The sequence below is a fragment of the Ambystoma mexicanum genome, chromosome 1p (assembly GCF_040938575.1).
Source record: "Ambystoma mexicanum isolate Mex_15411 chromosome 1p, UKY_AmexF1_1, whole genome shotgun sequence".
NCBI lineage: Eukaryota > Metazoa > Chordata > Amphibia > Caudata > Ambystomatidae > Ambystoma > Ambystoma mexicanum.
Window position 1 is genome coordinate 876138697 of NC_090921.1, and position 17594 is coordinate 876156290.

Below are 17594 nucleotides of genomic sequence, written 5' to 3' on the forward strand. Positions count from 1 at the left end.
GCGCTAATATAATAGGGTCCACCCTGATGTAACATCCATTCCGTTGACTGCATCGGTTCTGGTGTTTTTCCCTCTCGCTTGTAGGGTTCTCGGGAGCTCATTTGTCTCAGTAGCTAATACTTCAGGGTAGTTCGATGTTTCACATTAACACATGGTTTTATACATGAGGTTAGACCCATATGGTTCAGATCCTACCGTCAGCCTACCGGGTTGGAGTTTAAAGGGGCTGTGCCTCCCAATCACGTCCTTACCCACAGGAGAGGAGTCTTTCTCCATGAGATCCTCCCTCATGTTACCACCACTAGAGGGACTATTGGTTAGCTGCTTCATCTCCCTAACCTCATGGAGTGGGTTTCTCCCATGGGGGGGGGAGTGACGCCAAGTGAGGGATCATCACAGGATATACCATTGACTGGGGGTGTTGATCATGCTTTGCATGCAATTACTTTGTGCATTGCTGCCGTTCCCAGACAGGAGATGCACAAGTAACTTAAATAGGAACTTCACTTTATGTTGCAATGCATGTTGAATGTTTGGGGAATCTTCAGGTATAAGGTGTTATCTGTGGATTTTATGTGGGATGGTAAGAACGTTCCAGTATCCTGGGCTTGTGCATAATGTGCTACCTTCACGTGCTACCATGATATTACATTGTGATCTGTGTGCTTCAATGGAGTCTTTGCTGAAATTTGTTCTGTGATAATATACAAGTGAGAAACCTCAAACAGAGGAGGAGGAGGAATGCACATCAACCAGCATGGGCTGATGGCCAACTGTTAGGGAGAATCCACATTGCTTGCAGACGGTCACCGGCAGGCTTGATGACTCTTTATAGTCTGCAGATATTTCCAGTGATGATCGTGATATGTTGGAGGAACTACTGCATGGTTCCGACCTGTAAACCTAGAGGAGTAGCAGTTCATGTTCATGATGTCTCAGGGTCATTTAACATCATAGGGCAGTTTATCATCTGCTAATGACACTGTTCAACTCTGGTCGACATCTGTTCAGGGTACTCAGACCTCTGGGGTACACTAAAGCCAGAAGCCAACTGGTGCTGTCTACAGTGTATCTAGAGCATTGTTGCAACACATGCCCACAGAGCACTACCCATTTAACTTTCAGTGATGCCTACTGAGCCTGCTGGAGGAGGGACTGTGCCACCTTAGCTGAAGTTGACATTGTGAAGAATCCTGTCCTGCCCTATTGTCTGCTGCATCTGTAGGGTCCTCAGGATTCGCAGACCCAAGTATGTCACACTCATGTGCATGCCCATCCTCTGCCTCCATGCTGAGAGATCAAAGGCCTATACTATGCATTGAAGGCTGCGTGAAGATCCTCGTTGCTGGCCTCCACATAGGCTTGGAGTTTGAGGTCCTAAAGGCAAGCACCAGACAACAGCAGCTCCTGGAGAAGTTATCAAGAGAACATCTCCCAGATGCAATGGGAGGTGGGAAATTCCATTGGGGAATTTGTCCAGGAGCTACACACATTCAGGGAGGACATGCACCAGGAGTTGATTGCAATTGGTGAGATTTCTCATGCATCACTCTCTCACATTGTAGCGCCATGGGAGGCTCATCATTGCCACAAGGTAGGGTTTGAGCTGTGGCAAGGCAACAGCCTGGAGTGAGGAGCTGTAGGGCAGCTTCAAATACATGCCTTCACTGGGATGAACACTAGATATCCCACCTATGGGTCCTTTGCGTGTGGACTATGTAGCAATTAGTTGGCGCTGTAGTGTTGTTTAATTTTGCCTGCCCCGATGAACTGCATTGCTCTCTTTTGTTGGCCCTCCAATGTTTGCATTGGGGCTTCTATATCAAATCATGTTTCATTTGTTTGTTTTTAGTCATGCACGCTATGTTCTCTGTGGCCCCATGTGTGTTCTGCGCTCCACTCCACAAACATGTCTCTGATCTGTGACCTGCCACCATTAGCCCACACTTTATGTTACAGTGGCAGTCCCCATATGATGTGAATGTGCACAACCTCTCGGGACAGGAGTTCTGTTCCTCAATGTTGTACTTCAGCAAAAACACTATTGAGATTTGAGATGTTTAATCTTTCTTTGACAATCACATACCATAGGGGAAATGATGCATTGTTGGTTGAGTCCTTTAAGTCATGGTTGCAGTGTGATGTGTCTTAGCATATGCATGCTTCTGAAGTGTGTGCATGCAGCTTCGTCTTGCACATATCGGTGGCACATTGGATGCTGTGCTCATGGCCATAAATACAGTCTTTGTGTTTGGAATTATTTGTGATAGATGCATTCATGTGGTATGTCATCATAAGATTCTTGTGTAATGCTTGTGGTGTTTATGGTGAACCACCTCCCCATGACTTCCTTTTTATGCTGTGGCCTTTTTATGTTGTGCAGTGACTCTTTCTCCCTCCTGGACAATTCTTTGTAGGTTGTTTTGTTGGCCACATAGGTACTGGCCTCTCTCACCATTGAGACCTGTTAGGGATGAGGGTGTTGAGTCTTGTCATAAACTACGTGGTGTTCATGTGAAGAATGTATGTACCACATGTTTTGCTCAGCCTGTCCCTGTGCCCTTTGCCCCATTTCAGTATGTTGAGGGGTGTATGTGATTAATCATACTCACCAAGCAACCACATGTTGCCAAATGTTCCTGATGTCAGAGCCTGATGCAGTGGTGACTGGTACAGGATGAAGCTGTCATGTGTATATCCAGGGTGATTTGTATTCATATGAAAGATGTGCCGCTTGGTGTCAAATAAGACTTAGGGCCTCATTACACGGAAGGCGGTAAGGGTTTACCGGTACCAGTAAGGGCACCGGTACCGGTAAACCCTTACCGCCATACTACGAGGTCCCTTTGCGGGTCCTCCCTTAACGCCTGGTTTTTCCAGGCGTTAAGGACGGACCCGCAAAGGGACCTCAGAGCTAATTACGGTACCGCAATTTGCGGTACCGTAATTAGCACCTTCCCCATTCCCATTATGCCCTATGGGGCAAAAATGGGAATGGGGAAGGGTAAATGGGGATTGGGGAATTACCGCCCCCGCTCACCTTGGAGTAGGGCGGTAATTCCGCCATCCACCAAGGCGGACTCGGTACGGTACCGGCGGCAACCATGGCGCTAATAGCGCCATGGTTACTGCCTACCGTGTAATGAGGCCCTTAGACTTTGATGGATTGGCAGGTCTTTCTGTTGCTCCATCAGTGTTCAGTTAGTCAAGGTGGCTGGAGGGCTACAATGGTGCAGTCAATGGCTCTGAGTCTCGGAAGGGTGCACTGGCATTGCAGGCCTGTACTACTCTTTGCCAAGACTGTATGGTATTGGCATTGCTATGTTCGCGTACACGCAATCTATGATGCATTGAGTATCCTGATGTAGCCATTGTCATTGTGTGGGTTGAAAAATGAATCCTGTGATATCTGTGGTACACTGGAATGAGCCAATGGCAAAGAAATGCAGGGCAGCTAGCACTTTCATATCTGGGATATGGCATGGGAGGGCATGGTGTTCGATGGTAAATCTGATTCTTACTCCCTCACCATGTCCAATATGAGGTGTGGTGGGTATACGTATCAGGCATACACCTCCTCATGTGGCATACCAAAGATGGTTTTCCTGATGTGGTAGACCCTCAGCCACCTAATTCTTTTCCTTCTAGCATGGTGTGCTAGCCTGAGTGCTAGCAGCATTGGATGCAACATTGTGGGACATTTGAATGCGCTTGCATGATTTGGTCCGGTGCTCTAGATATGTTCATGGGTCTGGGCCCTTTAACTATTATGCAAGTCTATGAAAAAAGGACGAGCATACTCATCCTTGGGGCTTAAAGGGTTAAACTTTGCGCAATGCCACTATTGTTTTATGTGAATTAGGGCATGTCTTCCCTTTGGTGGGTGTGAAGTTTCCCTTGCCTGGTGCCTCATAGGCGACTCCCATGCAACTACACTTTATTTTCATATAATGGGCCTTCATGCACATTCCAGCCAGTTCTGTTCCCTCGTGTCTGCACTTCCTTTGAGCTCCTGTGCCGCTGACATGGTTAGGCGCAGTGTGGCTTTCCAGGCCGCTAAGAGCCCGTTGTTGGCACCAAGAGACCTTTGCAAATTGCTAATGTTCTTTGGGACACGTGCGGCTAATGCAAATTAGGCGCAATGTATCTTTGCAGGGGGCTATGTGTTTTGTGAATCAGGCACATGGTGTTTGCAAACAGTGGTTGTGTGCTATACATTTGTGGATAGAGCATCCGACAGGGCATATTTTTTGTCAAGGAAATGGCAGAGTGTGTCAAGCAGCGTAAAGTTAAATGGCAGATAAACCATTCTTCTGAACAGACAAACTCAAATAAGTGTTCCTTCTCCAACGATGGGTTACATATCTGGGTCTTAGTGATTCTTACTAAAACTTAAAAATGCATTTCCATTGATAATATTCAAAATCTATGTGGGGGCTTATTATACTATCATGTAATTACAATGAGGTCTTTGATCTTTGTGTATTGTTTCGGACAAATTGAATAGTGTCATTGTTTTGTTTGATTTAACTCATAACTATTTTATCTTTCCTTAAAACTTTCATTTAGGTTTCCAGTCTTTTTAAAGATGGCACAATTGGAACAGACATCAGTGTTGTCATTGTTAGCCTTTTACTTCTGGAGCAAGAACCGGCAAGTGGAGCATTTCCTTATCCTTTTGTTTTCCTAGCATCAGTGTGCCAATGATGAGTAACTCAACCCACCATTTCATCTACTCGCAGCGGAACATGTGGAAATAAAATAGGTTACCACACACATGGAGGCCCAAGGTGCAGAGGCCATTGTCATGATGTGTGCATTTTCTCGTTGATGTACAAGCATCCATAAACAAAACTAAACAAATAACAATGAATGGCATTCTCATTAAAGGTCCAATTCTATTGTACAAATCTATAAACAACACCTCAATTGTGTAATAAAATAGGTCATAGAATACAGGCTGGGTTGAGGTGTTAGGAGAATTTAAGGTGGAATTACGTGAAGACTATTGTCAGCTGAACATATTTCAAAGACATGTTAACTATAACATGAATTCTTAAGGATCTTTGTGTATTTTGCTTTTGCACATTTGAGTGGGAGGCTCTTTCAGGTGGGGGCTATCTCTGACCCAATTAAGTATTACATTGAGGGTACATTGAGGATACAACTCAATTTGAGAATGTGTGTTAATTGGAGTGCAAGGAGGAACACTTTAAGTAACCTGAACGGTTTTGAGCATTTGGACTTAATTGTGATGTATTTAATCTCTTTCATGTTATGACACGTAAAGAACGTTTTACTTTTCAGTATGTATCCGAATTGTACTTGACAAAGGATTATGTATTTAGACTTTTGATCTTAATCATATTCATTTCTGTGCCAGATCACCTGATGAATATCTAACATCTATGCACCACACTGGCATGCGATGAGATATGTGTATTGTTTCAGTGCAGTCACTGTCACCCTGGCAGGTACGCTGGATTCCAATAGTCAGCCTCGAGAAAGCTCTGTGGGCGACGAAACACGAATCAGCAGGGGATTGGTATCCGTTGCTAGCTGATTCCTTTCTAAGATACATAAGGAGTAAAGTCTGACATGTATTCATAGCAGAATTCTACAAGTATCCCGCACCTCCCCTGTTTGACACGCTCAGTAGTGTTTTAAAATGGATATGTGTCATTGCCAACCGGAGCATAATCTGTCCATTTGATTGTGCACTCTATTTCTTGTGTCTTTGCCTTTTTGCAGGAGGGACTCAATATAAATCATCACGCCGACCAGTCCTTAAACAATTTTTGCCAGTGGCAGTCCGCTCTCATGGGAAAGAATGGCAGGCGCCATGACCATGCCATCTTGGTGACGGGCTTGGATATCTGTTCTTGGAAAAACGAACCCTGCGACACACTAGGTGAAAAAGGCCACCAGGCAATGTGCTGCTACCAGTTTAAGGATTGTTATTGTTAGTAGTAGTAGTAGTATTTGTTATTAATGATATTTTTTTATTTATGTTTTACAAGGGGCAATACAATAAGCATGTTTAATGACACTGCTTTCTGATCTGCACACATATTTGGATTAAAGAAAACATTTGTTAGACAAAGAAGTATAATTAAGTGTATGGCCTGCATGCAGACTAATAATGTGTTTTGTTATATTAACATGAAAAGGGGATAAGGGGGTATGTTCAAAGTGCCTAGGAAAACCGACACAAGAATGAGTTAAATGATGCATAAGGCCAGCTGTGAGAAGCGCCCTATGACACAATGACACTCCCTTCTCGAGCTCCTCGCTCATCTGCCTCCAACTCCCTCAGGGTCCGTCGCTTCTCCAAGCAACAAGTTGGTGGCAGATCACTCTCTTCGGCTGGGGCCTCCCTCTGGTACAGCCTCCCTACCTCCCTGAAACTTGAGGAGAACCATCTCCGGTTCCGGAAGCTCCTCAAAACCTTCCTCTTTGCTTCTGCTTTCTCTCCCCGTCTCCCCTGCTAAACTCCTGGCTGAAACTGGATACCTGGCCACCCTTTCTGATCTCGGGCCCAGGCCTCGCCAGTTGCACACCTGCACTGCCTCCCTGGCAACCCCTGCACCTGGGGACTGTTTTCTGTATCCCTACAGTCCCCCTACCAGCACCTATGTCTGCACTTACCTTGCACTGGCCACCAGCTTGCTGCTTTTTATTTATCTTATTTATTCTACTATCCCATGTACTGCACTTCCCCTCTCCCTTCCCCCACGCACTTTTCCCAGTCCCCCTTCTCTTGCACTTGCGCGATCTGAATGTCACCTGGCCTAGTAAGATCGTTGTCTGTCTTCCCTTTGTTCCCCCTCACTCGCCTCGTCGCGCCTTGAAACACTTGTGTATAGGCGCGTTATAAATGCCATATCATATCAATGTAAAATGAATTGATTGCTTTGTGCACCATAATGAAATATAGTCTTTCCATTACTGCATTATTGGAGGCTGCTATGCTGCCAAGTTGCCAAGCGTTTCCTAACATGTAGATTACATTATGGATTTCTACTTCATTTAAATTGCTACTTTACATTTCAATTTATGACAGGTTTTATATGGAATTAATCAGTCTTTGCCCAATCCTATTGATCGAAAATGTTACTGTTAAAAGAAATCAAAATGCACAATGCATTGAAATGTACACAGCGTACCCAAAGTCCAACTAATGTAACACACATTTATTTTTCGCACAACATCTCATGCTGAGATCATCTTTTCATCAGGGCCAAGCACATACATGCATGAACAATAGGTGTGCCTGATCACCAAATTACTGTGAATGGCTAAATTAGCTTTCCAATCATGTTTACGATTTTCTAGCATGTTGAATCTTTTTGCCTCAGTCGTTAATGTCAAGGGACTCATTACATTTAAACATTCCCCTTTGTAGTTTTGTATCTGATCATATCATCATGCATCGCTTCAGTTTCAATTACTTCCGCTGGGCCTGATTTAAACAGCGTTTTTCAATGGGATTTTCCATTGAAAAATGTTTTTGCAAATTAGGCCCATAGTCTCCATTGTTAACATGATGCAACATTTGTATGATTTTAAATTGCAAAATCCTATTATTCACCCATAATTGTTGGCCATAGTGGCTGGTGAATTTTTAATTGGAGGGGTGTAAATGTTTGCCTTGAGAATGAGCGAGTGACTAAGTGTAGCAAGGGAGCCAGAACCAACTCAGGGAGGCTCAGGCCGATCCCCCCAACGCCCCACCGAGATCATTTAAAAAATAATAGACAAACATTGGGTAAAAATCGATAGAGTTTGCAATCTGTTTTGTATGGCACACATGAAAGAATCCAATCCATGCAAGCCGACGAGACTGCTCAGGATAGTTTTCCGAAGCATTTTTATGATGCCTTTGTCCACAATATGTGCAGGTATAAACACCATTTGCATGCTGGCTATTCCCATATGTATCGATGCAGACGGAACCAATAGATACCATTATTACCAAATTATACATACTCCTGTAGGCATTTGCCAATAAAATGCCAAGCCGCAGTATTGCACATCCAAACTGGCTGCACCAGTTGTATTAAGTACTCCTACTTTGGGATCACTACATGTAGAGAGGCACACAACGAAGCTTACGATTTAGCCTTCATAGCCCCACTTCGCTGATGACCATGTAACTTGGTGGCTTCAACAATATTATAGATCAAGTATCCTTTTCTCCTTTGTTTAGGTCACAGGGCACTGGTGTCTTTGGAGATAGGGAAACGGGTCACAGCAGACAGTGGCCAGGAATTACACATTTTCAGGCCCTGATGTTGATTGGGTCCTTGCTCTGTAAAAGCTAAACACACATTCACTGCATCCGCCTTACTTTTATTTCAAATGCGAAATTGATACGCCGAAGGGACCGGGCCAACGTTCTTATGGCTGCCTAATGGCAGAGCAAGGTAATGGCGTGTAGCATCCATAGCTATTGTCAAGGGCAGAGGGTGGTGCGTCAGCAGCTGCACGTTTACATGATGCTGCCCTGCACGATCCAAAATATTGCAACGCACACGTATGGGAACTCAAAGGTACGACAAGGCTAGCCCCTTGCTAACAAAACACCTTGGGCAGAGGAGGCGATTAGCTGCTTACTTTTAGCAGTAAAGATCAGGTAGAGAAATGGTGCCAGCCATGACAGTGTGCTGGGCTGCGGACTGTTTCCTGGAATCGTGGTCGCAGCCCAGGGACACCTCATAACTCTCCGATGTCCACAGTTAAAGGTAAGTGCCTTCTAACCACATTCCAGCACCTCCTACAGCTGGTGGGGCAATTAGAATGGTAGGGATAACGAGCAATGTGCCCGAAAACAGGAAGTGACCCAGTCAATCCCATTACCAACTCTGTGCCCAAGGGCTGCAGTGGCTGGCACAACATGTTATGTTGCAAATCCATCCGAATGTAGATGCAGCATGCCCACATGACCCCCAAACCCAACCCAACATTGTGCTATTCCCTGATCGAAATTGGGTCCTTAGTACATTAAGCCATCTTTTTATATCTGAGCGAGAATGCGTCCACTAATTGCTATGCTAAGAATCTATACAGGTGTGATTCCAGTAACCATATACATTCCATATGACAATCCCTGTTTGGCATTTTGTAGGTTTTGCTCCGATAAGTGGAATGTGCAGTAAATACCGCAGTTGCACCATCAATGAAGACTCAGGCCTCGGCTTGGCCTTCACCATTGCTCACGAATCCGGACACAAGTACGTTTTTTTTCTTCTCGGGAGCCTTTGTGCAATGCTCCACACGCCGATTCTGTTCTCTGATGGAGGGTAGACTTAATGTCTTATGTTAACTGTTGTCATTCGTTCGTGGTTTACTGTATTCCATAGTTGTCATTTCCTAATCCGTTTGTACAAAAAATGAGAAATTCGGTGTTTTTGAATTTAAATTGAGCGTCTTTATATTTGCAGAAGGATTGTATTCCTAGGAGTGGTATTGAGACCACCGCAGCTTTAGTGTGGACATTACGCATGCCAGTCACTGCCTGGCAAATATACATAATTACAAAATGCGAATTCTTCAAAAAGGTTATTTAATTTTATTGGTGATTTGTAAATTGCACAAATAGAATTTCACAGTGCACGAGGGAGAGAAGGAAAAGGGAAGATGGGCGGAAGGCCAAAACTAGCTCAGCGAGTGAAAGGCACAAGGCAGTGCAGTTCACCAATGATTGTAGACTATGCGGGTCCACGCTAGCCATGAAAACGACCAACAAGTATATCTCATGGAAAGGTGGAAAGAACAAGGGAGCAACCTTGCAAAAAGGTTACCAGAGTATGAATGATGTCATTTCTCAGGACCTGGCAGTAAACCATGGGAGTTCAGGAATATTGCTTCGTTTGGTAGGAGGGGACCTCCCCAAGCCCCATTTACATTATTTTAGGTGAGGAAGTCTGCACCAGCAGCAGATTAGAAGGAAGGAACAGGGCAGACTAGCAAGTGAGGCCTGTTGCAGTGGAGGCGTGAGAGAGGCTGCAGGGAGAAGAGGGCCGAGTAGTCGATTGCTGGGAGCATGTGGCTTTAGAAGGTATCTGGAAAGGCCATCTTGAGCAGGTGGGTCTTCACTCTTCGTTTTGATTTTGCTCTTCCAGTCGCGCCCCTTTTGGAAGGGAATTCCAGAATCTGCATTCGCGTTGTACACAGTGTTGTATCTTTGGTTGGAGTTCGTTTGGGAGGCACGCAGACATTCTCGTTCTGGGATCTTTAGGGATTATCGGTGACCCACCAAGTTAGCTACTCATTGCGGCCATTCCTTAGAGAGACAGGTGTGGGTACGGCACAGCGCTTCCAGTAGCATGTGAAGTCCCACAGGGAGCCAGCAGTGTGCCTTCAGCCTCAGTGTGGTGTTGATATGTGTCTGACGAGCAGAGTCTACCCAGCGGGATATTCTGTGCCAGACAGAGTGGATGAAGTTCTACTTGGTTAAGGCCTATGTACATTCCGTCAGAACTATAGAATGTAGGTTGTAGCAAGGATCTGCCCCGTTCTCCTTTCTGTTACTTTTCAAGAAAAGGACTGATGTTTCTGATTATTCGGAAGCAGACGTTCAGACTGCATTGTCAACCGGAGGTGAAAAAGACAAGGTTTCACTAAATAGGATGCTTAGGTTTCTGACTGTTTTAGCACATGCCCGCTCCTAACTGCAAAGCAAACACTTGTTATTGCTGCAGAGTCAATTCTTTTGCCAAAGGATTGAAAGCTATTTAAGGGAATACAAGTGCATTTTAGCATCACATATTCCCAACAATAACTCCTATTGCTCCAGCAGGAAGGAACACTGAAGACTAGCATTGTTCCTCATTATTTATCATGTGGTTTCTTCATGCCAACTACTTTGATGTGCTTTTGACTTTGTAGGTGGGATTTATAGTGGGACTTGTAGTCGGAAGGCCAGAGAAATGAGTTAGAGCTGCGGCACACCATAGAGACATGCTTCAGACACAACTATGCCATAGCGCTAAAGATGGAGGTGGCAGACAACCCTCTGCTGTTTTTGTGATGATACCAGCAGGGCCTTAACTGTGCTGGGATCAGCTGTGGCGGATCCCCAGAAGTCTCCATAAACTATCCTTGAACCTGGCGGCTGCCGAGGCTTCCTCAGGCGGCCACAGGCAGTACCAAGCATGATTTCAGTCAAGAGATTGTGATTGTGGTAGGGACGCTGTGAAAGGAATGCATCCAGGAAAGTTATCTGCCTGCTCAGTGAGTGCCTGACTCCCAAAGGATAACTCTATCCAAATCTGAATGTATGACTTGCATTTTGCTGTCACTTTACTGGTGGTGGCCTTTGCTTCCCCTGTCCTAGACACATAGGCCGTGCTCCCATACCAGATAGAGAACATTGCCAGCATTCTGACAGATATACAAATGCCACCGAAGTCCTGTGAACTCTATGACATTGGCATACAATACTTGGTTATTCCAAAAGACAATATCAAACAAACACTGGCAACACCGTTTTTGCTTTTGTGTAGGCATGGGAAAGGCATTTGTAAGACACTGCTGTAGTGGTAATAACTGACCATTGATGGTAGCAACTGCATGATGTTATGAGTACTTGGGCATATGATATCAGTGCCTGGAAATGCCTAATAACTGAACACAAGCCCAAACCTTTGGCCTTGCCAAAGCCTGTTTTAACAGGATTTCAGTGAAGTATACACATCATAATTATAACTCGAGTGGCTTAAGACACACCTGGTTAAGATATTGTTATTACAACAGAAGCATGTATCCAGCACCAATGAAGTCATTAACTCTCAGAAGACTGCCTTAAAAATATACTTGTAGGCACTTCCAGCACAAAGTTTGATGGTAAGGCTTGAGAAAGCTAGCTCAAATTGATCCCAGGAGCATGTGTTTTGGGCGTGGATTGGCAGGAAGTGGGTGGGAATGGCGACAGAGATTAGCATGGCCATCGCCATTCAATGGGTGGGTAAAAAACCAAACAATGCTGACAATCTTTGTATCCCCCTCATATGCCATTTCTCAATAGCTGTACTCAAATGTAATAGTTTTGCGCAAGCCAAGACAAAAAATGTAGGTTTGGGATGTTACAACCGATTCGTCAAAACTCTCCTTTTACAATATGTGCAACATTGCCAATGCTCGCTAAGCCAAGGTATACGCAAGAGGGCTCTTCTAAAAGGGTATGAAGTAAGCAAGGGTAAAGCTGGAGACAACACTTGTGAGTAAAGTAGAGGTGAAAAATGGGAAGATTGGATGCATGCCCGCCTGGTTAATATGTGCATACTACTAGCCTTTCCTTGCAAGTGCTTAATAGTTGCAGGCTGTCACGGTGCAGGCAGACAGCAAGACTGCCAAAACCCATAAAAGCTGTTAATGGTTAAGAATTGAGAGCCGTGTTAATGTATTCCCAACAAACAGATGTAGTCATTGATAAAAAAGCCAGTCGAATGGTAATAATGGCACAAAGTGCCACACAAAAGTAAAAGAAAAATCAGTGTGGCGAGCAGCACACATAATGGTGATGTCAACATCATTCTAATTGCGCACATGTTGAAAAAGCAGCGATGTAGCAAGCAGAATCAAGTAGCACTATGTCCTACAAAATGGTGTACACACTATAGCAGAGCTTTCATCGTCATCCATTCTCTCTGTATCACGGCGAAGCTGGATGACACTAGGGCCCCTCTTGTATCCAACCAGACATTATAAAAGACTGTTTGGACAACGATTCCAGATGCTGCTAATGCATAGAAATAGTATGGACCCCGTAAAACTATCACCTGCACAAGATATGTAGTCCAGCGAGGGTCAAATGGGAAGAAACGCCTCATGTATTCCACATTCAAAATATAGCACATAGTTCCACTATAAAATAGTGTACATCTGTAGGCCAATTCTTCAAGGGAATTGACGTGGCATCATACAAAGTGTCCTGTAAAACCCACGATTTGCAAATGATTTTGGGGAAGAGGGTCGGATAATGTACCGATATGTATGAGGATAACGTTTTTTTTTTTATAAATTCTTCCTAATCAAACAATCGAAATTAGTTTCTTTTAGGGCAAATGCCAGAATAAGATATATAACATATATAAAACAGTTTTACCATCCTCAAACATAGTGTTACAAAACATTACATTAAGATTAAAGCAACGAATCATAAAGGCAAACATTCGAAAAATCATCCATACAATTATAAAAATAATATGGTGTTACAATATAAGACAGATTATAACCATTCTAAAAATTGTTTGGATACATTTCCTTTCGCAACTTAAAAATAACATGTTTTTTTCTCCAGGCCGAGCTAGTATAATTTCGTACACCAAATGTTACACATGTTCACTTCGGAATTTTACAACTTCTCAGCGCATCATATTGGTTTACAACCCCAGTCAATGTCAAGCTCTTTCCCTTACATTTTTACTTTCAATTTACTTACAGTTTCCTTACAAATTTCTTTCCCTTACATTTCCTCCTTCTATCCTAAAACGAAATAAAAAGATACCCCTCTGTTACCCTTTTAAAAAGAAATTACCTTGTGACAATCTTGGTGACACACTTTTTGTAGTACCCTGTTTTTAGACTTTTAAACCCCTTCCTGTTAACCTTCTTTTGTTCATCACAAACAAAAAATATGTGACACCATTGGCAGAAATCCTTGTTAAAAACGTTCCGCTAGTGCCATCTACAACTGTTACTAGTATGAATGTAGAAAGAGAAGTGCATCGGTCTGTAAGCATGCCATCATTGGATGAGGAGGAGAATATGGAGGTACATGTGTTCACAGTTGCTCAAACTGCTGAGGCTGAGGCTGCCACCTATTATCGGGACATCAATGTGGAAGGCTTGGAGATGGATTAAGACAGAGAGTCATCAAGGGATGGGCAGGCAGAGCGAGTGGAGGTGATGAAAAGGATGGACACACAGAACACTAGCAATACGCAATTGGGGAAGGTCCCTGAAGTGATGTGGGGGGATCTGGTGACCTTGTCCGTGTTACTCATTTAGGAGATAGGGAAGGAGGAGATGGCAACATCAAGCTAGGAGCAGTTGATTGAGGAGGAGGCTGATGGTGATTGGCCGCAAGATAATCAGGAATAGCAGGAAGTGATGGAGGGGCAGGAGGTGGAATGCATGGAGGCAGTGATTTACGGTAAGCAGCGGATTGTACATGAGAAGGAGATGAAGGTGCAGCAGGAGAGCTATATGAGGAGGCAGATGCAGGCAGGAAGCGGAACAGAAGGAGGTGTAAGACAAGAATGTGTATGTGTGGCAGCACATGACGGGGAGATGGAACATGAAAATGAACATGCTGTGCAGGAGGTGTAACATAAGAAGCCAGATGAGTGATAAGAGGAGGTGGTGCAATCAAAGGGTAAACACAAGGCATTGCAGGACATTAGGAGGATGGCAGGGGCATTGATAAGGACTAGGGGCCTCATTAGGACCCAGGCGGTAAGGGGTTTACGGCGGCGTAAACAGCGCCGACCCTTACCGCCTGATTCCGAGGTCCCTTAGCGCCATGGAGGATTTAACACCTGCTTTTAGCAGGTGTTAAAATCCATGGCGCTAAGGGACCTTGTTGTTAATTACGCCACCGTAATTTACGGTGGCGTAATTAACGCCTTCCCCACTCCCATTATGCCCTATGGGGCAAAAATGGGAATGGGGAAGGGTAAATGGGGATTGGGGACTTACCGCCCCGCCAACCTCGGAATGGGGCGGTAAGTCCGCCAACCACCATGGCGTAAACATAGTTTACGCCATGGTGGTAAAGGTACGACCCAGGCGGTAACTTACCGCCTGGGTCGTAATGAGGCCCTAGGTGAATGATGCACATGCGGTAGAGGAGGTGTGGCTGCCAGAGGCTCACTAAGCAGCTGTTGGTGGCTCCTGTCCTGCTGATGAAGCTGGGCAAGCCACAGGGCAGGAAGAGACAGAATACATTTCATGAATACAACCCCATAAATATCTACAGTGGGCTCCACCTGGTTGTGGCAGCATTTCCTAGTGACTGAGGACTGTACAGTTATGTGCACATTCTGCAAGGAGAGCTTAATGCTTGCCCAGACAGAGAGCCTTATGCATTTGGCAGGACTAAAATGTGTAACCACATTCAGTGGTGGCATGAAGAAATAGTAAACACCCACTTGAAATCTACTACCCTTACCACCAAGGTACTCGCCCCCAGAAGTCAAAACAAAGGACCTGATTCACAGAACGTTTTTCAATGGGATTGCACCATTATAAAGTACTTTTGTGAATTAGGCCCAAAGTACCTGCCAGCACATATGGGGACACGGGTATTTCCCCATCATTATGCAGAGTGTGGAAGCATGAAAGAAGATCAGCTGCTTCAATCGGATTTAGGTTGGATCCCCGTCCCTCTGTGGCTGAAACATTGGCTGTGTCTCCATTACAGAGCAGCAGGCATGCTCATCAATTCCTGCTTGCCGCCATTCATTGAAATATGCGAAGCTTGGCATGCGAATGAACTCCAGGAAATGTGATTCAATTTTGGTACATATGATCGCCGAGCATCGCTTGGACAGGGAAGGGGATAATGTTTTGAACGAATACCAACTGACTTACTTTTGCTTTCTTCCAAGGCCTTTCGGCACTTACATATGCACATATGTATGCTAACTGATCTTAATTTCTGTAAACTGTCAAGATTATGTGACTATAATGTGAACATTGTTCTTGACATGTTACAGGTTACATTCTAGGGTCATGCAAGGTTTTCAGGAACTATTGCTAATTATAATTAATTTGCAATATTTAAGACAAAGATATTGAGAGAATTTGTGAAATATCTCTGTCAAATTTCATTTTGGTTTTTAGCTTTGGCATGGTTCACGATGGTGAGGGCAACCTATGCAAGAAAGCAGAAGGCAACATCATGTCTCCAACGCTAACAGGAAATAATGGAATATTTTCTTGGTCTGCTTGCAGCCGGCAATATCTCAACAAGTTTCTCAGGTACGACAGATATAATGAACTGTGGTGTTTCCGGTCAATTATTGTTATTCAGAGCTATCCCCTTCAGAGTGTAAGGGCACGGGTTCTGGAACACTCTAGGCCAGCGTCAGGGAGTTCATCCAAACAACCTTATATTCAGAAAAGATATGCAAATTAAAACAGTCCTTAGAAGAAAAGAATTATCTAAAATGTCCAAATGAACTACTGCCTCTCATACATGTATGGGCTCACCCATTTAACAACAGTGCATTTGCCTAGCTGAGATCAAATCACACCTTTCTAGAAACAGCTAGGTGTCGCCCAACCATGAAAGCACTGGGAATGGATCCCTATATATAACCCGGTGTGCCCACCAGGGAAACAGACTGCACAAGCTCTATACACACTCATGCAAAGGGAACCAACCACTCACATTGTTCTGCACGGTATTACGCAAATTGTTTGTTTACAATTGTTCGAATGAACAATTGACTAAATTTAAAGGGTCACAATTGACCTTTTCACAATTGACCGTATATATATTTATGAGGCTTGTATCTGCTTAGATTCACATGCTGTGCATAGGCCGACATCTAGTGGAAGCTGCGGAGTATTACAGTTTGTTTTTCGAAACTCGAAAATGGGCGTCGACACAGGGCGTGCCAGTAATACTATACCTAGTGTGACGTCCACTGTACCCAAGATCCCTCACGCGTCTAGGATCCTCAGATTGTTTTTTTCCGCCATACTGGTCGGAAGCATTTTGCGGAGTCCCCTGGCCTTAGCCATACTTTTGCTAAAATATTAATTTATTTACATCCTTCCCCATCCCAACGTCGAACTTCGACACTCGACGCCGGCTGGAGAAGAAATTGACCGTCGGCTGCTGCACGACGGATTTGGGCCTCATAAGGCTTCTGGTCTCGGCCCGGGCCTTGGAAGGCCTCTGGCCTCGGCCCTGCAAGTAGGGAGAGTGGGGGGTTGTACATACTCTACACTCTTGGTACATAGGTACACCTTATACATTTCCTACACTTAACAGCCCGCTGCCTCAAGGTGCGTATGGAGGGTACCCCTTTTCAATTCTGCCCCAAGTGCAATCGCAAATACCCTTGGGTCGACAGGCACGCCACGTGCAATCTCTGCTTGCCGAGGGACCACCCCCAACCGAACTGCAGAGCGTGTAGTAGGTTTAAACCTAAGACACTTAAGGACCGTTCGACGAAGCGTTGGGCCCACCACGCCAGGCAAGCGGCCATGGCAGAGGAGGGCGCCTTCAGCGATGGCAGCGACGCCGTACTTTCGGACGGCAAGGGCATTACGGCGTCGAAAGACAGCCGAGCGCAAGTTCCCGACCTCGGAAGGTCGTCCGGCATGGCGGCTATGGGGAAGACCCCCGGCGACACAAGCGCTTCACACACCACACACACTAAACACACAAAGTCCAACCGAGACTCAACGACGTCGAGTTCTCGGAAAGAGGCACAAACAGAACGGTCCGATTCGGTGTCCTCTGGGCGTTCTCGATCAAGATCGCCGCATGACTCCAGGCAATCATCCACTCTTGCCAGGAGTGCCTCGCACCCTAGGCTAACAGAAGTTCGATCGTCGGAGGACGAAGAAGACTT

The 17594-nt window shown here is 44.9% G+C and overlaps 1 protein-coding gene across 3 annotated transcripts in view; it reads left to right on the forward strand.

Annotated features, from left to right (window-relative positions):
• Nucleotides 1-17594, forward strand: part of ADAMTS18 (ADAM metallopeptidase with thrombospondin type 1 motif 18) — a 524586-nt gene that overhangs the window by 276737 nt on the left and 230255 nt on the right. For all 3 annotated transcript variants that reach the window (XM_069652914.1, XM_069652924.1, XM_069652934.1), the window contains 4 exons: nt 4570-4653; nt 5752-5911; nt 9128-9233; nt 15850-15987. In XM_069652914.1, the coding sequence (XP_069509015.1) occupies nt 4570-4653; nt 5752-5911; nt 9128-9233; nt 15850-15987 (488 nt within the window). The remainder of the gene's footprint in view (nt 1-4569; nt 4654-5751; nt 5912-9127; nt 9234-15849; nt 15988-17594) is intronic.